The 25,135-nt window shown below is 38.4% G+C and overlaps 1 protein-coding gene across 1 annotated transcript in view; it reads right to left on the bottom strand.

Annotated features, from left to right (window-relative positions):
• Nucleotides 1-683: 683 nt before the first annotated feature.
• The window catches only part of ROR2 (receptor tyrosine kinase like orphan receptor 2), a 151,521-nt gene continuing 127,069 nt past the window's right edge, over nt 684-25,135 (bottom strand). The window contains exons 5-9 of the mRNA XM_068667765.1: nt 13,784-13,911; nt 9,555-9,869; nt 7,545-7,790; nt 5,786-5,988; nt 684-4,093 (exon numbers count right to left, since the gene is read on the bottom strand). Coding sequence (XP_068523866.1) covers nt 2,651-4,093; nt 5,786-5,988; nt 7,545-7,790; nt 9,555-9,869; nt 13,784-13,911 — 2,335 coding nt within the window. The 3' untranslated portion in view covers nt 684-2,650. The remainder of the gene's footprint in view (nt 4,094-5,785; nt 5,989-7,544; nt 7,791-9,554; nt 9,870-13,783; nt 13,912-25,135) is intronic.

The following is a 25,135-nucleotide window of genomic DNA, read 5'->3' on the forward strand; positions in this document are numbered from 1 at the left end:
AATTTCCCCTCTTTAATTTAAAACCATTTCTCTTGTCCTGTCACTATCTGCTTGAGTAAAAAGTTGCTTTCCATTTTTTTATAAGCCCCCTTTAAGTACCAAAAGGCTGCAATTAGGTCACCCCAGAGCCTTTTCCTCTTCAGGCTGAACAGCCCCAGCTCTCTCAGCCTTTCTTCACAGGAGATGTGCTCCAGCCCTCTGATCATCTTCGTGGCACTCCTCTGGACCCCTTCTAACAGATCAACATCCTTCTTCTGCTGGGGGACCCCAGATGTGGATGTAGTACTCTAGGTGGGGCCTCAGAAGGGCAGAGCAGAGGGGGGACAATCCCCTCCCTTGACCTACTGGCCAGTCCTCTGTTGATGCAGCCCCGGACACAGTTGGCCTTCTGGGCTGCAAGCATGCACTGCTGGCTCATGCTGAGCCTTTCATCCACCAGAACACCCAAGTCCTTCTCCGAAGGGCTGCTCTCAGTGAGTTCTTCTTCCAGTCTTTACTCATGTCTGAGATGCCCACACCCAGGTGCAGCACCTTGCTCTTGGACTTGTTAAACCTCATGAGGTTCACGTGGGCCCACTTCTCCAGCCTGTCCAGGTCCCTTTGGATGAATGTAGTTGATTAATGAAGTATATGAACATGAGAACAAGAAACCTAGGAGAAACAAAGAACTTAGAGTAAATAAACTTCATTTTTTTTTTTTTATTTATCCTTTATTTATTAATAGCACCCAAAGCTGCATTATATTAACACAAGCAATAAAGTTTTCATATTTTATTCCTACCAGTGCATTTCCAAATCCAGGTGAAATGCTGGAAACAAGTAACGCTGCCATACCATGAACATAGAGTTTAGATCACAATGATACATGACTTAAAATGTATCCCCATGTAATTAAAAAAAAAAAAAAAAAAAAAAAAAACACGCACAACAAAACAATCAATAGTTTAGGCATGATATCTGTAACCTAAGGGACTGTGGCCATTTCTACTTTGACGTGTACCACAACAAAAAAACAGCCGTAGGAACTATAAAGATAACATACTTAATCATACTTTTTGCATTACTTTATTGAATACTCCATGTTCTGGACGTACAACTTATAGCTATAGTGTGTGTTGGCTACAATACTACAACGAGAATGTGTATTTCTTGTATTACAGAAAGAGTCGTGAAATGTATGGACCTGTCTGCATGTTTAACAAAAGGAAACAGCAATACAATAAAACTGTACCACATGTGAATATTGTAAATGATTAAGTTATAAAGTCATTTGTTCAAAAAATCCAAATATTTCAAAGAAAAAAGCATATAAAATGTAGTAAAACATAAATTACATTTTAAGGTCTGTACATGATTCATCCTGCAAATAGAAGACAAAACCAGCACTCTGTACAATATTGCTTATTTTGGTCTTCTAAAGTTCAAAGAACCATTTTCACTAAAGAGGCAGGAAAAAAAAACACATGGTTTCACATGCAATCCAGCAGTAATTGCAGTAAATCAAGTGAGTTTATAACCCCGCACAAACCCCAACATTTTTACAATGTAGGAACATGTATGTGGAGCCTTTTTTACTTGACAACCAATATGCAATTAAAGTTGGATTGTTAAGTTAGTGCATACCTACAATATCCCCATTTTTGATTAACAGTGTATTAAGGCTGCTTGCTGCTGAAAATACACAGCAGAGAAGAAATACTTTCATCCACAAATGCAGTCGGACGATGTCATTTGGAAGCTTCTGTCACAGTCATTTATTGGGAATGATGAAAGAAAGACATCCTCTCTTCTCTCATGTTATTCCACAGGTTGTTGTGGATGCTTTAAGTTTTTGTGGGTTCCCAATCATTTTGGATAAATTCATGGAAGAAAATTCCATTGAAGGTAATGAAACAACAACAAAAAAAAAAAATTCCACCTCTGGCTTGGGAAGTCCCTACGCCACAAGTTGCTGGAGCCTGGAGAAATACCCTGGGGAAACGGTTCAAGGGAAATTGCCCTTGTACTCTTCCCTGGGCAAGCACTATTGACTGTCTATGGAGACACGTATATGGGCTAGACAGACCCATGGTCTCACTCAGCACAGCCAATTTTACGTTCGGTTTCTCTACTTTCCTTATAATACAACCATGGATCAGTATTCTCAACTTGTTAGTTTTTCAGACTCAAAAAGCAAACAACAATCTTGTGTCCATTATATCAAAGAGATAAATACTATAAACTAAGCTGTTCATCACAACCAGGGCACTTCTATATGCTGAGGGCAACTGTAGTTGGATTCCTTTTTGTGTTATTGGTTTAAGCATAATTCACTAACATTACACTCACATATCATGATATACATGATGTGCAATGCTACTCAGCAATATGTTGCACAGCAACAGTACATTACTGAAAAGCAGCTTCCCTCAAGAACTGTAGGACTGTAAAAAAGATTAAACCCAGCAATTCCATACCATCATATTTGCAAAATGCTGATGGTGACAATGGTCAATAAACCCATTATATCATTATTGCTGTAATTTACATGGGTGTAGATTTTTGGTTGTGCTTCTTTTAGTCAAATCAAATTCATTGATCTTTAGCCTAAAGATCTACAGTCTCCAATCACAGAAGTGATGTGAAATCCTTAGTAATGAGGCCACATTTCTTAGGCTTCAGACTGAATTTCTGCTTCGTCCATCTGAAGTGTGTCATTATCACCCAGCAATTCTGTTTCTGGCACAGACCCCTCCTCTTCCTCCTCCTCTTGGACAGGATTCTGAGCAATGTCTTCTGCTCCGTTGTGCGTGTCATCTGTGCCCTCTGAGAGCAGAGCAGCCCTGTCGGCCACCGATGCATTGGAAGGAGCCGTTGTTACATAGCCTGTGCTGGTGGATCCACTCCCACTGTGGTGGGAGCCTGGTTTGGGAATGATCTGTGGGGGCATTTGCTGAGGAGCCATTTGCATTGGAATTTGGACAGGGTAAAAATTTGGCAAATAGGCACCATAGGCGGGCATTGGCTGGTAACCATTGACTGGAATGTAGAGCTGAGGAGGTGGGACCATCGGTCTCATCTGCCCTTTCATTTGTATGAACTGCGGTTGAGGGAAAGCTGGAGTTTTCTGCTTTGGTCCAATGTACCTAGCATTGCTGACGTTACTGACAGGGCTTGTGCTGAGAGAACTTGTTTGTGTGGTGTTGCTTGCCCCAGAGGTTTGTGCTGAGCTGTTGTAATTTGAAAGGTTTCCCCACGTTCTAAGTCTGTTGTGTATATCTTTAAATCTTGGTCTTCTGTTGGGAAATTCATTCCAACACTCCAACATCAAAGTGTATATCCATGTTGGGCAGTCGTCAGGACATGGCAAAACCTGTCGGTTCCTGATCATCTCAATGACATCCTGGTTAGAATAACCACAGTAAGGCTGCAGGCCATAGCTGAAAACTTCCCACAACACAACTCCATATGACCATATATCTGAATCAATAGAAAACTTTCCATACATAATAGCCTCAGGGGACATCCAACGGATAGGAAGAAGGGAATTTCCCATCAGTTTGTAGTAATCAGCAGCATAAACTTCCCTGAAAAGGCCTAAATCAGATATTTTCACATTCAGTTTATCAAACACCAATATATTTCTAGTGGCTAAGTCCTTATGAACAACATGGTGGTTTGAAAGATACTCCATTCCTGCAGCTATCTGAGTCACGATGTGGAAGAAGTCTGCTGGTTCCAGAGTGGATTTGACTGTCTTGTCATCATCAGTGCTGCCAACATCTGAATGGGGAGATCTCATCACCAAGAACTCATGGAGGTCACTGTGGGAGCAATAACTGAAAATCATGCTTATGGGTTGTTCCTTTGTCACAATTCCCAGCAAACAAACAATGTTTGGGTGCTGTAATCGTGATCTCATCATTGCCTCATGTTTGAATTCTTCCCGAAGAGCCAGTTCTGCTTTGTCCTTAAGTGTCTTGATAGCAACAGCTTGCGTTTGTTCACCTGGTGCAGTACCAAAAAGATGCCCCTTGTAGACTTTTCCAAATCTCTCCTCTCCTAGTTCTTCCATAAACCGTACAGTAGACAGATTAATTTCTTTAAGTTTAGCCTGAAACAAAACAAAAAAAGAAAATCAGTAAAAATCACAGTGATTCTGAACAACAGAATCTATTAAAGAAAAGCTCACAGTAGTTAAATGCTCTGAATGGAAGATAAATTGTGTCAAAATAACATTTCAACTTTTTTGTATATTCACACCAGCATATTGATTTTACAGTTTACCTTGAAATTATTTATACTATTATCAGAAGTGTAAATTGAATTATGCTGCAAGATGATGATCATAATTATTTCAATGAAGGAGCTACCATATTTCCTGCAAGCTAGATGAATAATCAGTTCAGAATAAGTAAGGCTAATGATGATACCTATTAAATGCAAGTGCACTTGCCCTACAGTTCAGCACAGATGTGCCCAGTGTCGAAAGGCCATGGGAACTGAATGAGGAGTTGGCAGCTGCAGAATGAACTGGAACATCCTTTCCAATAAAAGAAGGTTTGAACACTCCCTCTTTCAGTTTTCCAATATCAGATTTATCTTTCCTCCTCCATTGCACGATAGCAACAGCTCCTGCCTATGGGCAGCAGTACACATCACTGGTGCTGAGAAAACTTGAACAAGCTGTGTCAAAGAGTGGGAAAGAAGAGGAACAGAAGGAGGAAGGAGCTTCCCTCTGATACAGGAAGGAAAAGCCGGCAAAGCCAAGTCAGAAATCCCTGGATACTGCCTCCCATCTCCAACTAGCAGGGAAAGAAAGGGAGTTCATGATGGTGATCTGATGGGCATGTCCCAAGCAGCATGGGCTGGAGAAGTACCTGGCCAAGACAGGCACAGCCAGCACAGACTCACACAGAGGGCACTGCAGCAGAAGGGAGCAGAGCAGGCTGGAAAGAGGCTTTAACAAGCCTCTTTTAACAAGCCTCTCAAGTGATTTGGGAACAAGGTCTGTGAACAGACTGTGAACTGTACCAGACAGTTTCCAACACAGCCCAGGCTTAGCCATGAAACGTCCTCCTTATCATACAAAATCAATGTCATTTGTTACAAACAGTAATATCCTGCAAAAAAAAATATGCCGTATCTTGAGCAGATTTTGCCAACTGTTTCAAACTGGGCATTGCTTTTGAGAATGTGTGCTTTGTAAATGCTTTGATTAGAAATTCAGCATTAGATATGAACAGGATTTTAACATGAAGATCATTTAACTGACCCAGAAAATTATATGCAGGAGATGAGATCTATAGACTGCAACTCAAAGCTGTTTTTGTTTCACCATCATTTGTGAAACATAGCCTGTTGCATCTCGGCTCAGCTCCCCATTTGTGGTGGCTAAGAATACCAGCAGAACGAGCCAACAGATTAAAGATGAAAACCCGTTGTGCACCCTGCTTGAAACAAGCTAACCAGTCTTGTTGTTACCAAGAGCGAATATGAGCTGCAGGCTGAAGATTGGATCAGAAATAACAACATTCCCAGTCACTGAGACAGGACGCAGAATGGGGATTGACAGGTAAGTGCAGATGTCATGAAATATTTCGTACCGAAAGCTGCTGCCTGAGGGCAAGATTTCTAGACACAGCTAGTGAATGCGAGACCTCATTTTCACTAAAGTAGATGGCCATCACAATATGAAAACTAGGTGCCTTGCAAAACGTCTTGATTCCAGCACAGAAAGTCTGAAACAAGGTAAATCATGACACATTGGAAGTCTGTGGCCTAAGCAAAATCTGGGAAGAAATACCTGCTTGTGCTGATTAATGAGTGGCATTTCCATGTCCTGGCTAGGAGATGCCATCAGCTGGCGGCGCTGTGGTGTAGCAGCAGATGCCTTCTGCTTGTTTCTGCACATACAGACCAGGAAGAAAAGGCAGGCAATAACCAAAGGGATTGCTATGCTGGGAACCAGGATGTAGAGGATTCCCATTTTGCTGTTGTCACGTGGACCTGTCAGCACAGAAATGTTCACCGTTTATAATAAGTATTTTTAATTCATTAACAATAAATAAATAAATAAATAAAACGAATGGCCATGATTGCTAACAATATACTTTTTAACAAAAAGGAAACACCTCTAAATTGAAAACAGAAGTTGTGTTACTCTCCCCTTCCTCATAATTTTCCATGAAATATTTCTAATACATTTGAATAAACATAGCAGCAAGCAGTACAAAGATAAACTTGGACTCCCAGATTTAATGCAGTTTGTGTTGGCTGTACCAGCATATGGTTTATTTCACTTTATTTTTGAAGCTTCCAGTTGTAGAAACTGCAGAATATAGCCTTGACTGTCATTGCAGTATCTTGTCCAGGGAATATAAAATAAGTGAATAGTCTTCAGCACAGTATATAAAGCAGTAATCTCAAAGTGATAAACCAGGGCACACTGTTACAGTCCGGCATTCTCATTTCACCTCAGCCATTTCATCAGCACTTTCTCCACTTTTTAACTCCACTGGTACCACTTCCACCCAGAATAAAGTAAATCTCACCTCCCACTGACAGAGATATTGTTTGCTATGTACTTAATAAAATTAAAGTGGTTTTATGTTACAGTGAGACAGCGATGAAAAGGCCATCAATACATTTAATAAGACTATTCTGGAAGCTTTCTGAAATACTTGGTACTTAGAGACTGTAGGACAGCACAGTGATGTCCAAAACATTCACTGGAACTGCCTAGGAAGTCTTCTGCAGTCTGTGGTTTTGCTATTTGTGGCTACTGCTTTCACCACAACCACATCCCCGTGTTACATTATACCATGTTACATGCAATGTAGAAATTTATTGTATATGTCAAACCATGTTACTGTGAAAAAAGTGAACTTAGAAATTTCATATCATTTTTGAGCGTTCTTAAATATACAGGCAATCTGTAATAAAAACATTTTTATGGCTTTCATGGTACATTTGCTGCTGCAGATGACATGGGTTTCTTCCTAATGAAGCACAGTACCAAATTGCTTTGTCACATCTAATGACTATTACCACTGTAGCAGCTCTAGAATGAAGTCTGCACCAATACAGGGAAGCAAACAGACTGCATTAAGCTATAAGAGGCAGTTTGTTTTGTTTTTTGTTTTTTTTTTGCTCTCAGTCGTGCAGTACAAGATCTACAAGCAGATAACGTAGGGCACTTCTGATACAATCATTTGTTTCATGACATCCCTTCTGTGCTTCACTCAGTTTCCCTGCAACCAAGTGCAGTGTTATATCTCCCTCTACAGGATCTAAAAATCTTCACTGACTCTAAGATGCCACACAGAGCAGAAGCAATATATCACTGAGTAATGTGAGCGAACCAAACTCATACAGATAACAAATTTATCATCTGGCAAGAAAACATTAAATGTGTATAACACAATACAAGGATGCCACATTATGGTAAGTGAAACATTTGAAAACTTAACTCTCCAAGTAAATTGCACTTGTAAAATACGGACAATTAAAAATCACATGGGATTTGGGGCAGTAGTAGGGGAAAAAAGAAAGAGAATACATACTACAAGAAGGTATGTCACACAGTTCCATGCGTACGTTTTTATTCTTTGTAAAACACCAAGGCCCATCCATCTGACCTCCAGGGTTACGGCAATACGCATGTCCTCCACCTAGCTCTGGAAACTGTGCACTTGTCAGGTCATGGTTGTGGGGACTCTGGGAGTCCCAGAGTTGACAAGTGTGGCCAGATTTGGTAACGCTGACTGTCCCTCTGTAATCTGCTCCAGAACCATTGTAGCACTGATGATCTGTTAAAAAGGGTTTGGTGAAAAGTTACAAATAACAAAACAATCAGGGGCCAGCAAATCCAAAACAGCTGAAGTGCATAGGCCACTTATGTAAAAAAGCAAAAACAAAGCAAAAATAAACCAAAACCAAAACAAAGTATGCTAGGATTTAAGTACTTGAATTTGGGTACTTCAGGATTTAAATCAAAGCTGTGTTGTGTTTTGTTTGTTTGTTTTTTTTTGAAATTTCAGTTCTGTGGCAGTCTGTACCCTTTGATACACAGATACATCTGAATTCTACCCTTGCATGTCTCAGCTTATGGCTGTATACACTATTATTTGGTAACTCTGTATGTCAGTTAGTACTAAGTAGCATGTATGGACCTTTAAATACAGGAAAAGATAAATTCAACTGAATTATAGTTATGAGTTTCATTTCAGGAAAAGTCTTCTGGTGCCAGCAGTGTAAACTTTGTACCATCTTTATTTCTCATAATCTTATTTTCTGACATGCTGACTTCCAAGAGAAACGAGTGCTGTATTTTCTATTGCCTCTTGTCAGTTTTTCTTCTTTTTTCCTTTATAAAAAAGGGATTCAAGCTTTTCTTCTATTTATATACATCACTTTTGTATCTGCTGAACTATCTTTATTCTCTGTTTTGCTGTTACCCTCTCTCCATACTTTTTGAGTTGTTGTCTCTCACATGTAGCAAATGAACTGAAACATGCATTTTCTTCTGTATGCTTGCAACATTGCCTTCTTCATTTTTCTAAATCTCCCTCCCCAGCCCTCAGGAATCCAACACTCACAAAGCTTCCGTTTCTCATTTCCTGAAAAAAAAAATTGAGGGCATTTCAACTGCAGCTGTTCCACCAGAGGGAGCACCACTATCTCTTGACAGTCACAGGCAGCCACACTTCCAAATCATTGCTGGACTTGTTTTTTATGCTCATTCGTTTTGCTTGATATATTTTCCCTGGCTTATCCACTCTACCATCACTTTCTCAGTTAATTCTGCTTCCCAGTTACACTGGGTTATTGCTTTATCAGCACACAGCAAGTCTTGCATGCCTACTCTTATGTCATTACCCCTGCTCCTAACTCTGGCTTCAGAGAACGGATATTCAGAATGATTTTATCAGTCTTTGAACTTTAAACCATCTTTAGTCTCTTGGACCTTCCTTGTTGAGCTTTGTAGGAGGCTGGTGATTAATAGCTAGGAAATCTAGCAGGCAGAGAAATTGTCAGCACATAACAACTGACAACTGAACAACCCTTCTACTCCTGTTTGCAAATATATATCCACTGAAGTGAGATTAACATTTTCACCCATCCTGTGTGGGTAAAGAAAGACAATTACACCCCAAGCTCAGTTTACAGAGTTAGTGCTGTTGTGGATTTCCATATAGAAAGAATGAACATTGAAAATTAACTTTCTTAGCAAACTTTTCCAGTGAAGCTTCCACAGCATATTTAAGGTTTACTGACATGTAAACAGAGCTCACAAATAGCTGTACAGGAGGACTCATCCAGAAAGGTAAGAATGGAGTCAGAGATGGGGACAGGCACCTGGGAAGGGAAGCCTGCAATGCACTGCTGCCCCAGGCATATCTGAGGGAGGTTCACAAAACTGTGAACACAGTTTTGTAGCCCAGGGTAGTTGACAGAACCCTTTCCAGTACTAAGCACTGTCCTTTAAGCTTCCTCACCGTCCTAACTGTCCCTTACAACAATGCAAGATTATGGTCAGTATTAACACTGCAAAAAGCAGTATATTAACTTACATCTGCTGAGTCTCTCCACAGGGATCCCAATCCGTATACAGTTAGCAGCTTCCAGTGTGTCAGGTCGTGGGAGATCCTCACACTTAGGCAACTGCAGCTGCATCAGTATGAGGGGGTTTGACCTCGCAATGTTGTACTCCTGTCTACAGAGATCATTCTCCAGAACTTCACATTCATCCCTGCACAGCTCCCGTGGCTTTGGGGTCCGAGAGCGCTCATCACACAGAGGAAACACAAAGTGGCAGAACGATGGTATGGCAAACTGTGAGCACTGATCAGACAAATGTGTGGAAGTGCCAATCATGGTAAATGCAGCTAGGAAGGAATAAAAACACTGTTTAAGTATTAATTCACAATACACATTCAAAACAATTTTTACATCATTTACTTTTTACATCTTTCACCTCTAGTTGAGGCTCTGAAAGCCTACTGAGCAGTAGGGCAATGAGGTTATCTCTAAAGCAAAGGACAGGTGACAAATGCAGGAAAAAAAAAAAAATAAATAAATAATAAAAAATAATAATAATAAAAAATAAAATAATAATAATAATAAAAACAGCATCCCAGGGACACTCTGACATCTGCGATTAGCTTGTAGGACCTCAGTTCTTAGGAAGTTACCCATGTAACTAACTGAGTAAATTGTTGGCACTTGACTAACTTTGACTAACCTGAAAGGATAAAGATCCAAGGCAAGATTCACCTGACAGAATGCTGACCAAAGTTCCCAAAGTTTCTAGTTGGATAAAATTTGAATGAGGATCATTTAGCTTCTTTCTCCTATGGACATTCTGATCAATAAGCAAGACAAGTGTTTTTCAGGTCTTGACAGACAAAAGGAAGTATGCCATTCGTATTTGGGGAGATATTGCTATTAATTTATAAGAGAAGCCTAACTGGCAGCAGTTTGGGGAAAAATAAATGTAATCAATATCAGAATACTGATAGCATTAAGATGAGTATTGATGAGATGAGGTTAATGACTTGATCCTCTCCTTCAGCTCTCACCACCTACACACTAATGTTTATCTGAGAGTTTTCTTGCATGATAAAATAAAATAAATTATACTACTACTACTACTACTACTACTACTACTACTACTAATAATAATAATAATAATAATAATAATAATAATAATAATGAGAGAAGTAAAAAAGAGAAGTGTACATGTTGTGCATCATATATCTGGGATGAATCAAGCTTTAAACATAGAAACATTCAATCCCACACTGGAAAACATCAGTTTTGAGTAAGGCTTGCTAGACTGCACATCCCACCTATGAACATTGTAAAAAGAAAGGAAATGAGTAGCCCAAGTCATTCAACAGCGTCTTTCTAATCTATGGATCAATTCTTTCCCTCTTGTATAGCTCTCTCCTTCCTACCATCTACTTCCTGCTGCCACCTGCTATGAGAGAAACTCCTATCTCTTTCTAAACACCACACATGCAGCAGCCCCAGCTCCAGCCTTTTGTACAGCCTATACCTTTGTTGATTTTAATACAGGAATGTAACCTTTCAATACTGGATGCAAGCACAACATCAGGTCTCAGAAAACAGCTATGAGATGTACATGTCCTTAAGACTAGCAGGGAAAAATTCAACTTGCAGGACAGAAGCAGTTGGATATCTGAAATTCCATAATAATTTTCGTGAAAGTGTTACAGAATTTAGATTGCCAGGAGGGAAAGGTGCGTAATTTATAATCGTGGCCTTATTTTGATGGGAAGCAAGCAAGGGTGTGTAGCGATAGCATAGCACAGAAACAAGAAATCCAGATGGAGAAACACAGGGAGAGTCTGATTACTATGTGCCAAAGGGCGGGCAGCAGTACTGAGAGCAAAACATCAGCAGTATGAAGTGTTTCCCCATCCAAACCCTGCATATCATTGCCAAGATCCTTGGTTTTCCAAGTCTGCCAGAAATGGCCCAGAAACCCCATCAGCCACTCATGTTTTTCTAAGCTCCTTTCTCAAAGTTTGCTTGCTCCTACAAAACTATGGTAAACCCCTGAATTTATTATTGTACTGCTAGGTCTCTTTCCAGATTGTCTCTTTCCAGACTGAAGACTGAAAGAAGAGCATCTGAACAAAGTATGTGGGAAACATGTTGAGGACATCTGAATGAAATATGTGGGAAATATGTGAAAAGATTAAAGCATCTGAGGGGTTTATTTTTTCAGTCAAACAGATATTAAACAGCACAGTAAAGACATTGCTAATCACACATATCCACGGTTCAGGGGTGAGGTCGATGCACTCTTTATTGTTGGCCTTCCGGTCTAAGTCATGTTTCAAGTTTTTCCCCTAAGTGTCCTCCTTTTTTTTTTTTTCCAGGCTCTGTTTCTCATATTACTGCATGACCAGGACCAAGCAGCACCACAGGCAGTAGAGATAAGTGATTTCATTCTGAATCCAGAATGGAAATTCCCTGTAGATATTATAGAGTCATAGAATGGCTCAGGTTGGAAGGGACCTTAAAGATCTAGTTCCAACCCCCCTGACACGGGCAGTGATGTTGCCTGTGACCTTTTCAAGTGGTTGTACTGTTGGACGGTAGGTGTCACCGTTACCCAGTCACAACCTCCACTGAATGGTGTACAGTTCCGAGTACAAAGCAATTCCACCAAAAACTTAAAAAGCACAGGCAAAAGTGTAAACAAAATCTAAGGAGAAGTTATACAGCAGATATTTTACCTAACCAGGTAGAGGAGTTTCAAAAATATACCAGCATTTGGGTAGGGAACACCCAGTATCGCAACACTTGTTTTATTTTTGAGAAGACTCAAGAACAAAGCGTATTGTGAAGTCCTATAGTTCTGTAGGACTATGAAGTCGTATAGTTTGCACATGGCTTCTGGTATGTCCTTCAGATGTATATACCCTAAAAATGCTAAGTTATTAATGCTTTATCATTACAGCCTAGCTGGGTACTAGGCAGTTCTATGCGGTGGTTCAGAGTTTTCAGCCTAAAGAAAGTTAACAATAGAAATTCTCTCTAACTCCTTTACAGTGTCCCAGCCCACAACCTCCAAAAAGCTAACCAATAATTGGTGGTACTGGGGAACCACCAGCCAGATTATGAATGTTCATGCTGTATATTCCAGAAACAAATACGACTTGATCAATAACCATTTTCTGCATCTGGTCAAGACAGATTTGATGTCATAGCAAAAATGTGGTATCAATACTATGAATTTATTAGTGATAGAATGGTAAAAAAGGCCACAATTCCAACAGAGTACATGAGAAAGAAGGGAGGGAAATGAGTCATAAAAGTACAAGGAAAGATTGGAACTGAGGTTTCAGTTATCCCAGATTTGATCACCATATCCTAATGTCAAGAAGATAAAAAAACTGACCTGGATTTCTGGCTTGACAATGAGCCTTTAAAGTAATATATTTAAGGGGACAGAGATGACAAGTAAACTCAAGATTTTTTTTGGCAACTAGTTCTGTTTAAATTTCAGATTCAATGAGTTAGCTGTATCTGGCCAGATGCAAATAAGCTCCTGATGGACTGTGCTAATTGGCCATATATAACAATAGAAGGTTTGCTCTGTTCCACAGATTGATTTGCTTGCTCTGATTGTGTCCATCAGAATTGCAGCTGCTATCATCAATGATCACTCTGATGAGTGAAAGTCCAGCGAAGAAAAATCTGTGTTGATATACAGTCCATTAAAAGTCATTAACATTTTGGAAACATTTTATAGGTGTGTTCTGAAATGATGACCAGAGAAGGAATCAGCAGGGGCAGAGCACAGGAAGGTCAGCTCTTGCTTTATATAAATCAGTGTGAAATCCAGACTCTTCTGTGATTATGCAGTACAGGAGGAAACTCAAGGGAAATGCCACTATACTTATTTCAAGAAAACTAAGGCACAACTTATTTATTTATTCATTTTTACATGAGAAGGCATTTGCTTTTTAAAAATTGTGTGTTGGAATCTGTCATGCAAGAAGTTCCAGAAGGAACTACAAGTTGTTTAAAAGAAAATGTCCCGATATTTTACTTAAGGCAAGGAAATTCCTTGCTTCAAATTCTTGCTTCCTTGCTTCAAATTCTGCTATATGCACAAGTGAAAGAATGGATTACCTACTTTGAGTCTTAATAGAGTATATCTTAGTCATTGACTTAAAAAACTGAAAAGGATGACAACATTGCTTGTACCTGAATCGGATATTTCCATAGTTTTCTGTTCTGCTACAGAGATCTATAACCTTACCAGTAATTCGGTTTTCAATTTCCCCTTGCATCTGGAGGGAGTCCACATATATGGTCCTGTTTCCAATGATTCGTGCACATGCAATGCCTCTGTATGGCTGACAGAAACCATCTTCATGGTAATCTTCTCTGCAAAAGACAGGTTAGGATGGTATAAGTCAACGTCTAGGACTGTATATCGCAATTAATTTTTACAAAACATATTCTTATAAAAGGAGAAAACCCCCAAAAAAATGCAAATCTAAAATTGTTCAGTTCTTCAGATGAAGCTTTCTCCTTCAATTCTCTCTACACTAGTAAATTAATATTACATTAACAAATGAGGCACACTGTAAATAGCTTATTAGGGAAAAAAAAAATAAAAAAAAATAGGTAAAACAAAGCCTGAGATTAATTTTGAAATCATATTCTAATAGTAATGAAGTTTGACAGATAAATTTACTAAAAAGCTGTTAGACTGAGGCAGCAACATAGATCTTGTTACATGTCCACATGCAGTTTTGGCATCTAACTGCATCCAGTACAATTAGAAAAACAGTTGGTTCTCTTCTCCCACCTCACCCTTGCTCTTTCTTCATTTCCTGTAGTGAACAGCAGAAGACACCTTGCCAAACTTTAATTAAAATAAGAAATAGTTTTGAATGCTTAGTTAGGTAAACAGAGTGAAAAGTAATCAAGGTTTTAACCTCTTTCCTCCTCTGCCTGGTCAGAGTCAATACCAAATTCTTTTTCCTACCTATAGTTTAATACATTTTTCAACTGAATGAGCTTTTGGGCCAAGTTCAACTCCCTGACATCATTGTAAATATTTTGACATAACAGGACTGGCCTAAAGGCTCAGTCATTCAACACAGCATCCTCAAAGCCCAAGTAAATAATACTGATCTGTAGATGATAACTCTCTGAGCCCTGCGCAAAGGGGCTTCCTAGTGAGGGCACTCTCAGAGAGAATCTCCACTATACCATGCATTTCCTCTGGCACAGCACAGTCTCTGTGCCAGGATCCACTAGCTTGATGGGTTCATAGCACATCACTCATTGCATGATGTAGTGAAAAAAAGCATAAAATGTGACCTGGAAAAACATCACTCTGGAGAAATCTTTGGATACCCCAAAACTTAGTCATCTTTCCTAACAGTCAGGTCAAAAGTGTGAGGCATCCCCTCCAATACCAGCAATATTTGAAATATTACTCTTATATTCTTCTGCATTTCATACTCTATTTATTACCTTCAGATGTTGATACCTGTTTTGGCTACACATATTTCAATTTCTTCTACACATATCTTCATCCTTCCTGTTTTGCATGTCACATAAGCAGGACAAGGTTGTCAGTGAAAACGTGTAAAACTACAAAACTCCATCTGGGCCAAACCAGCACTAAAACCTACAGTCTGACAACAGCTAGCCATGATGAGCATACCACCCAGCACCTACACAGTGCTGAGTGCAGCCTGTTATTCTTGATATCCTATTCTATTTTAGAATGTTCCTTTATTTTTTCCCCTGCTGCTTCTTCCTGAAAAATCTCTTCAGGGAAATGTCACCTCTATTCCTTAGGTTATAAACTCACTGGAAGTGGGAGGGAGGGTAGTCAGGACTGTCCACACAGGGTAGCCAAAAGCTGGAACTATCAATCATTACTTGAGCATCAATCCTCCCTTGCTTCCTGGAAAGATGATGACTTAACAGGACCTGACCCATCACACAGCTGCTAGATGAAACATGCTGATTTATGATATGAAGTGTCTCATGCAGTTGTTGTCTATATCTGGCCCTTATTTCCTACCATAGTGTGATTGTTATATACTTACAGAACAACTTTTTGTCTGCAAATTCTGAAACAAGTTCTGCTTCCAGAAAGATAGGTAATTTTTCTATTGTGGTGGATGAAGCAAAAGAGGAGTCTTTTGGGATCAATTAAATGTTGCAGTGAAATTCTTTCGCACTAATAACAAAACCTCTAATTTTGCAAAAACTGCATCATGCCTGAAGGGACAAAAATATCAAAGCAGTTTCTCTGTGCCTGTTTTATGATCCTTGACCACCTCAGTAGGAAGTCGGCAATTCCCATAAGGAGCTGAATGAATATGAAACCCCTATTTGACCTCTTTCTCAAGACTAAATTCTTACCCCTATAGCCCTATCCTGCAGAACAAAGTCTGTAATGTATCTAAGTGAAATTGTACCTCACATTTCAACTCTTAGTGCAGGTCTCTCTTGCCAGAACAGGGAAAAAGAGAAAAGGAAAAAAAAAAAAAAGAGAGAGAGAAAACCAACTATAAAAGCTAGCAGGGGTTTGGTGACAAAAGAAAGCAGTATGATCTCTTACTTAGCTCAGTTTATTTATTTCTGTCAAGAACTTCTAAATACAGCTTAGATATTATATATACACACATGTGCTCCCCTCTCTCATGTTGTAGTCAACTGCTGATTAAACTGAACTGGATATGACCATTACCATGGATGCAAGCAAAAGTAAACAGTAACCTGATGTCAGATACTCTGACTGAAGCAGAGCTCTTGCTCTACACATATCTTTGTCAAGTCACACAACTCAGCTTGGCCACTACTAGTGATCAAGGGGGGAAAATTGTTAGTCTTCTGAGCAAAATGTTTGATTTTGACAAAGCTGCAGTAATGGCAGCACTACTGGTACTTACAGTCTCCTTATGGATTTCTCCTTCCTCCCTCTGCTACATATAGACTCAGCACATGGCAAAGTGTTTGCAGTAAAAAGCAAGGTGGGGGAAATCTGATAAAATAGTGCAGGAGAGGCAGCATGCTCAGTTCAAACAGGAGGCTTTGGAACCATGTGCTTCTTTGATTCATGCCCTAAACCATATGCCAGCAAGTCAGTTGCTGATTAGAGCAAGAGTTAAAAGCTGCTGAAAATAGGCAGAAATACTGACTCTTCAATTTCCTGCTCCTTGAGCTGTAAAGTCTGCTCTGATCAAGAACCCTGGTAAAAGCAGAAATCTGACTCCACAAGAGGAATCCAGAAGATTTGAATTTGTCCTACCTGCAGAAATCTTACAAGCTCACTAGGTATTATTACAGCCATAGATACTATTCGCCATTTTTCTTTCTGAATGTTTCAAGACAGCAATGCCTTTTCCCACCAATAATTTTCTTCATTTTAACATAACTTTATTTATTTATTTTATACATCAAAGAGTCAGGAACACCCTATATCTTGGCCTTCTTTTTCACCTTTGCTAAAGTACTACCTCAAGGACAAGTCACTTGTAAGAAGTTTTTCACAGAACCCAGTTGGAATGCAGGTGAGATAAGGTAAGTTCTCCCACTAAGAGAACTCTCCTCACAGCTGCTTGTCAGATTGTGGATTTAAACCAGACTTTAGGTTTAAAAACAATGTTGTAAGGAATATGGCTAAACAGTCCCTTTTTCTAAAACACCAACTTTTGTTTCTCAGGGTGAATACCATTAATTTTCCAGACTCAGAAAGTGATCTTAACGTAAAAACAAAAAAGTTGAGAACTAGCTTTTCTAATATGCAGATAGAGGAGGAAAACCTTCTGTATGGAAAACACATAATTAAAAGTAGCATCTGTGTTTTGGTCTTATACACAACATAAGGTGTACCTAAGATCCACCATGCTCACAAGGTCTGAAAACATTGGGAAATCTGCAAGTTCCTCATCACACACACACTGCATGACCCAATTAAACATAGTTGGCCTTCAGGTTTGTGGGCAGAAGAAATCTGCATGAAAGGGAGAATTAAACAAGTGATATAAAAGGCTCAGTGGTGCAGCGCCTGTTGAATCTCCTTCTAACAATGGAAAACGTAACTTCCTGGGATATGTGAATCTGTAAAGGAGCTGTGGGAAGACCTAGGTGTCCCTGAATGGGAACAAAAGCAAGCACACATGGCTGGAAATGTCTGTAGACAGAGAAATGCCACCAATGGTTTGAATCCAGGCCTGCTGTCTTTGAGCTGTTAGGAGATGAGATAGATACTCTCATGCAGGACACGCAGTGCCTTCTGCTCAGACACCCCTCTGGCCCTGAGGATGGGCTGCAAAAAGCAGTAGCTTTCTATTATATAGTTTGAAATAAATGTTATTCAGAAATAATGGCTTTCTTTAGCTATGAGTATTTACCGTATGAAAACAACTGTACACAAGGTCATGCAAGATACCGGTAAGGTAAAGCTGTCCTCCAGAAGTACATGGAGACAAGTCCAAGGCTTCTGCAAGCACTGCAAAAATACACCGAGCACTGCTACCCCCGCACAATAACCATCACTGTATTTCCAGAGGTGACACACAAGGAACACTGAACAAAAGGCTACAAAAGAAAATACCTAGGAAACAAAGAGGCTTTTCTGAATGGAAAATCTGAAATGCTCAAAGAATACATCTGGGTATAATACACTATATGAGATCTATGTAACACAATCTATTGTATGCAACTGTCACAGCCGAGTAGGCCAGAGGGCATATGAAACAAAAAAGTCCCAGTAAATAAAAGGCAATTGTGGAAACTGTGCTCAATACCAAGATAATCTTGTGATGCATGTAAGTCTAGTGACAGCTTTCAGCATACATTGGGTTCTTTGAAAATGAAGTGAGAGCTGACCTACTATCTTTACTTGAAAATGGTAAAAGCACTTGAAAGCAAATTTAGCGTAAGGGCTCATGAAATGAATTTTGAATGCAGAGTTGAGAGGTACTAGAGGTACTATTTATTTGCCAGTAAGATACGTTTTTTCTGGTTGCCTCCCACAAACTTAACTTGAAAAGACAAAGAGAAACTTAAGCTAAAACATTCTTCCTGATAACAGATGCAACACTATGCATCAGTTGGAAAGAGGAATTCAATTCCTCCAGAAAACCCGGAAATGGGAATTTTGACTCAGCAAGTGAATGACAAGTCATTAGAAAAAAACAATCTTTGATTTTTTTGTTACTGGCAGTTACACATTGAGAAGCCATTTTATAATCCAATAAGTAACTTAATTTTTCACTGTAATTAATTCAGCGCTGGTATTGGAAACGAGGGAGGCCAACACCCATACGATATAGTTTCGGTTTAAAACATAAGCAAGCCCTGAGTATTCCCTGTAATAATGTTTGTTAGCCACAATAATTAATAACTAACAGTAAAAATTAAGTAACTAGAAATCAGTCTTAGCATAGGAGCAAGCTGGAGAAAGGGGAACTAAACACCTTGCAATAAATAAAGTAGTAATTAAGAAAAGCAATTAAAACCGTGGGCTTTACAGCTATATAGGAAAGAATTGTAAGTAATACTCAAGTAGTTTCCTAAGAAGGAGTTTTGAGATTCCATAGAAAAGAATATGACAGATCTTCTGAAGTTTCATTATTCTGCATGCAAAACTGAAAATTTACCTGTTGAAAATATTTTTTGTTGTTGTTCTTGCTGTTTTTGTTTGTTTGTTTGTTTGTTTTGATACATTACCAGCTTCTCTAGTGTCCATTTCATGGTTTTGAACCAAGTAGCAAGATAAAAATCCTGAAGGTTCAATTTAGACCATCACATTGACTACATTAAATGTATATATATATATCAATCTATACTTTTAATACAATTAACAAGTTACTTACAATTATAATTTGATAACAGTTTGTTTATATATATTCAAATAATAAACTTAGAAGTTATTTAGAGGGACATAAAATACAAAGAATTACAGGAATAAAAGCGTTATGTTTAGTGAAAGAGAGGCAAATCACACTAAGGTGTAGGAAAGCTGTTATAAAACTGTTATAATAAAACGTCATGGATTTCTGTCTTTTATATATATATATAACCATGGTTTGTTTACATTGCACCTCAAACTGGGAACTGTTATAATCTGGCGCTACAACCTTTGTAATATGTTCCCCCCACTCTTGACAAGTATCATGCCATAGTGTCAGGTCACAAGGGAATCACTTTTCAATGGCTAAAATGAATTCACATCTCTTAACAGTCAATAACTCTCCCCGAAACAGGTCACAGAGAAGATCTACAGAGAAGAGAAACATATTAAGTTTTCATATGTCTTTGTCCTATGTACTTTTCCTCTTGTCAAAAATACAGTAAACCTATATTAGTATTACTGTAGAAAAACTCTTGGTACTTTCAGGTCAGGTTTCTATATTTAATTTCAGAGAAAATATCAAATAAACCAGAATACTTAAAATTCAATTTCTTGTTTAAACAATGGTTGGCACAACTTGTAGTAGGACCCTGCCTAGTTGGAGATGTCCTTGGCCAGCACCGTGGGAGAACAGCACATGCTTCCTTCTCTACCTGTCCCCATGCTCTGAATAAACATCTTAATTCTCTGACCAAAGTTTTATCTGCAGATGACCCACCTTATGGCACATAAAATCATTTGTTTCCACATCTTCATCATCATCTAAAGATCAGCTCTCTTGGGATAACAGAAAATACCCATGAAAGCGGTTAAAACCTCAGAGAGACTTCACTAAAATGCAAGATGGATATAAAAAAATTTTCTGTGCACTTTTCACTAACGGAAATTTTAAAATGGAATCAGAAAGGAAGAGAAGTTTAGTGTTAAAAAGTCAAAAACTAACAGGTGCAGGGATTTGTATATATAGTCATAGCTGAGTTGAAGTCAATGGACCTATGACAATTTACACTCACCAAGGATATGGCCCATGAATTTTGCTACCAGATGCTCCTTGAGTTTAAAAGCAGTCCCCCACAGTAAGATTTCCCCTACATCTACAGTACAATTTGCATAAACATTACCAAATAGCACTTATTTTTGTGTTTTTAATGAGTAAAAAAAAAGTAACACTTGACAGAACGGCTAAAAAAGTAATTAAATTAACATTAAATGAACAGACCATTTTTGCTGAGTTTGATTTGAATATTTATCTGCTAGTTCCTGAAAAGCATGCTGTGAACTGAAACTTTAGATTCAATGTCCAATTGGAAATTAATAATTGATATTTATTCCACTGATTATACTTAATGATTAATTTTTAATCATAATATTCAAGACACCATTTTAAGTCAGGTAATTGATAAAGCACTTCATTGAAATGTCATTAATGAAAACACAGCTGCAAGTAGTCTTAGTGTTTGTGATAACCTAGAGAAAAATAAGTTGTCAAACAGCAACTTGTAAACAATAACCTTATTTTTAGCCTACTGCAATTATTTCCACTCGTGTTTACAAAAAGTGTTTTTAAACACAGAACTTAGATATCAAAGTCTGCTTCATAATTTGTTTTAAACTTACATATTTAAACAGTCCAGATAATGTTTTAAATGTATATTCAGATGTTGTCATGAAAGGAGGATGTTTTTAATGCAAGTTACTTAAAAGACATTTAAACCCAAGAAAACAGGTGGACATCAACACAATTTAAGCCTATGCTTGCATTGCATCACAAACCATATTGTTTTTCTCTATAAGCATTGCCTTAAGTGGGTGTCAGCACTTTTGGCTGAGCTGTATCCTTGCTACGAGCTACTGTGTTCAGTCATTCAAGTGGCTAAAATCCATGGAAATTTGTATTTACTTCCCTTCTTTCACAGAATCCTCTTCCATCACTCCTGTAACAAGAAATACACAGTCCTCACTAGCAAAGACGGAGGAAAGAACCAAACATACGAAGCAGAGGCAGTGTTCGTGAGATAATACTACGCACTACTGGGGTTTGACGGTATCTCAGACATTCATGTAATTATCATTACATGTTTAGAAGAGGTTTTGTTATACCAAAAAATATTGCTGTTCTCAACCACAGTCATATATAGAAGTATAGACACAGTGGGAAGATGGCTCTTAGTACAGTAGCCTGGGTGAAATAGTTGAAGTAGCCCTAAATAAATACAAGTTATTGTGCTGTTCTACCCATGATGCAGCACAGAGTTACTCAATAAGTAGTAACAACTCCAGCTTATAGAATACCTGCTTAGTTGTTCAGATACAGTGCAACTGCATGTCAGGAGACAGAAAATAAAGAATTTTGATGTTTGCAAAGCAGATAGTCCTTATGATGATGAAACAAGCAAAGCTAAGCAAGGACACCTGCTCCTGAAATTTCTGCAAGGAACAGAAGAATTGTCCCTGGACACATTAGTCATAAACCTCTGACTACCACATGTAAATTCAAAAAAACAAACTAATATTAATACTCTCTACAAACTTTCCTCCAATCTCTTTCAATTTACTGACATGGTATTTATGTAAATTCTCCCATTGCTTTCATAGGTCTTAACGTGTTTGGATAAAATCTTGAAATCATATGAGTCAGCTGGAAAACCAAGGAAGGTTGCCAGTCTGCTTTGTCGAGTATTAGATATTTTTATCAGAAACATCTGTTGCCATTAGGGTTACTGAAGAATTCAAAAAAGAAAAAGCTTCAGAAAGCTAATTTCAACATATGGGAACATGGACCTGGCCTTGCAGCATTCCAACTTCTTTCTCACCAAAGAAATCATTGAGACTGAGTCACTGAGACTGTCTCCTATTCTATGATTCCTTCTCCACCCCCTTTTTTCTTTTTTCTTTTTAAGGCAAGTTATCTTTCCTGATGTGTTGTGACTGTGTAATAAATTGTCTCCCATTGACACTCCCACGAAAAATCTGTAGGCCCAATGAGCCTTTTAAAGTGCCTCTAACAAGCAACTCTTTATTTCTCCAACTGCCAGAAAACAGAATTCCTCTTTTATCTTTCCTTCCCATTCCATGCCATCCTGAGCAAGTACACACAGCTTAGCTCCAACAAGTTCTCAGAAGAGTCCACCAGCTGAGAATGCAATTATAATTGCTACCGTACAAAGGCAGCAGTAAAATTGGTAGCAGGCAGCCAAAGAGCACGGCCACCACTGCCTTGGGGCCAATGCAGGAGACAGAGGGCCGGACCTGGGCAGCTTGCCTATGCCTAAAAGAACAGAGCTAAGATGGCATGTTGGCTGCCCAGCAGGAAGGGAAGGCCATAAAGGGGAGATGGACAAGGGGCAGCTTTGATCATTGTAATACCATGGAAGGGAGGGACATTGAGCTTCACCAAACAGGCTGGTCTGGGGATGGAATGGTGAAGGAAGGGCAGCTGCATCTTGTAATGTGGCTCCAAGCATGCCTAGTGCAGCCTCCACCCCACAAATGCACACAGGAATTGACATGATCTAATAAATTCCTTAAAAAAAATATCAACTTACATTTTTCAAGTATATACTCAGGTGGTGTGATTTATAAAGGCAGATTATGCGCAGAAATAGAAATTTTATATTATTACTCACTTTATTAAAATCCATTGACAGAATATATATGCAAGCCAGAATGGCAGGTAGGTGATAGAAAGTCTTGAGAGTAAATTAGATTAAGAAAGAACAGTCAAAAACAGTAGTTGTACAAACTCAAAGAGAAAGGGGTTACAGGGAAGGCAATGGAATAATTTTAAATATTTTAAAATTTTTAAACAAAACAAAAACAACAAAACAAAACAAAAAGGACAAAACAAACAAATGAAATACTTTTTTTTTCTTGAATGTTGGGATATAACAGTTTTCTGTAAAGTCCTTCTTAGCTTTTTAATTTAAAAAGTACAAACTTTTTTTTTTTTTTTTAAGAATGGTTTTAAATATATTTTATTTAAAAATTATTTCAGAATTCAATATTGAACTGTATCCCTAAAAAAGTGATCCTTTATAAAAATATCAGAGCAAATCCAAAAATGAAAGGAACCATATGGGTGTAATTTTTTTCTTTCCTTTTTTTTTTTTTAAACATAACAAAAGCGGTTTTGCTATTTCAGCTAACACAGAGATTATATGTCTGATAGCAGAGAACTTTGTAAAACAGCCAGAAATTATCATAGCATCAGCTATAAATTCAAGATTACATAATTATATGAACATGGAAGTGTTCATCTTCAAAGTCCTTCACAGTTCATTTTTATTAAAACTACAGAAACATAACTATTTATAACCTACAATATTGAAATAGCAGTTTCACAATAATTTTTCCAGTCTTAGGAAAAAAAGATGGTTTATTCTGCTTATCAGAAAACCCCAGCATGAGGTAAGTGATCTCTTTAAAGCATCTAAGCATTAATATGAAATTCTTAACATTAAATACTTGTTAGATTATTTTTTTTTATTTTTTTTTTTTTATAGATGCAATAAGAACTATATATTGTAGGCAACATTACTGAAAGTTACACTTTGAGAACACATCCCAGTGCTAGAGGCTATTTTCATAGCTGTTCTTTACTTCACAGAACATATTGGAGCTGAAATTTTCCCAAGACCAAAGCTATTTTTTTTTCCAACCTTAACAGACATGGTCCAGGTGTTTCAGAAAATGAGTCCTGAGAAAATTGCCATTTTTCTCTTAAAAAAAAATAATAAATAAATAAAACCACAAACCAAACCAAAACCAATTCAAGAAAAAAGCAGCCATTTTGTTCCTGTGCTATTAAGCAGACACCTGAGACTTGCTGGGGCTTGCCTTTGCTGTTCCAATGAAACACTAGCCAAATTTGTCTATTTTTTTGTGTCATTTCCATCTTCATGTGCTCAGCCCTGCCTATGAGTCTTCAGCTGATAAATTCTCCAAATACCCAATCTACAGCATGCTTTGCCAATCTGCATGAGAAAATAAAATTGTTTGGCACCCATGTCAGGGCTGGCACTTAAGGTTAAATGAGGCAACAATATGAGAAGTTTGCTGAGGGCCCAGGAAGCCAGGGATATGGAAATGGGAGGTAGAGGCAGACTGGGGGTATGAAAAGGGACTACTAGTAGAAGTGCCTACAGTCTTCCACAGTCCTGGAGTAAAACCTAATATTTTTTGTGCCTTGCCATTCCTTTCTGTCAACATATAAGTATCTCCTCTTCTGGGCTGATCTAGTTTGAAGACAGCGGCCTATTATTACAGCTTTCCATCCATTGGCTGGCTCCAGTGATCAAGATCTGGGTGGGACCAAGATCTGGCTAAGGAATCCAGATCTCATGAGATAATTCTGGTGTGTCATCATAATTCCACATAATAGAATTGTGGTTTTTTGTTTGTTTGTTTTTGTTTTTGTTTTTGTTTTTGTTTTCCAAATTAGGAAAATTATCTTTTTCTACACAGGAAATTCTATGCCAGTTTCAATCAAAGCCTCTGGAGTTCTCAAGAAGAAAAATAGAAACAGGGTCCTCTACCCCAGCCACTAGAAAAGGGTAGAAATGAGCAGCATTTGGCCTACCCTTCGCACAGCACCTCAAAAAAAACAAAACTGCTGGGAAGCCTGTGTATCCACCCAGCTCTCATGCAATCCCAAATGATAATTTCCCCTTACTTTTCTTCCTTTGAACTTAAAACCTTTTACTGAATGCTTTTCACAACTCA

The sequence above is a fragment of the Anas acuta genome, chromosome Z (genome assembly GCF_963932015.1).
Source record: "Anas acuta chromosome Z, bAnaAcu1.1, whole genome shotgun sequence".
Lineage (NCBI taxonomy): Eukaryota > Metazoa > Chordata > Aves > Anseriformes > Anatidae > Anas > Anas acuta.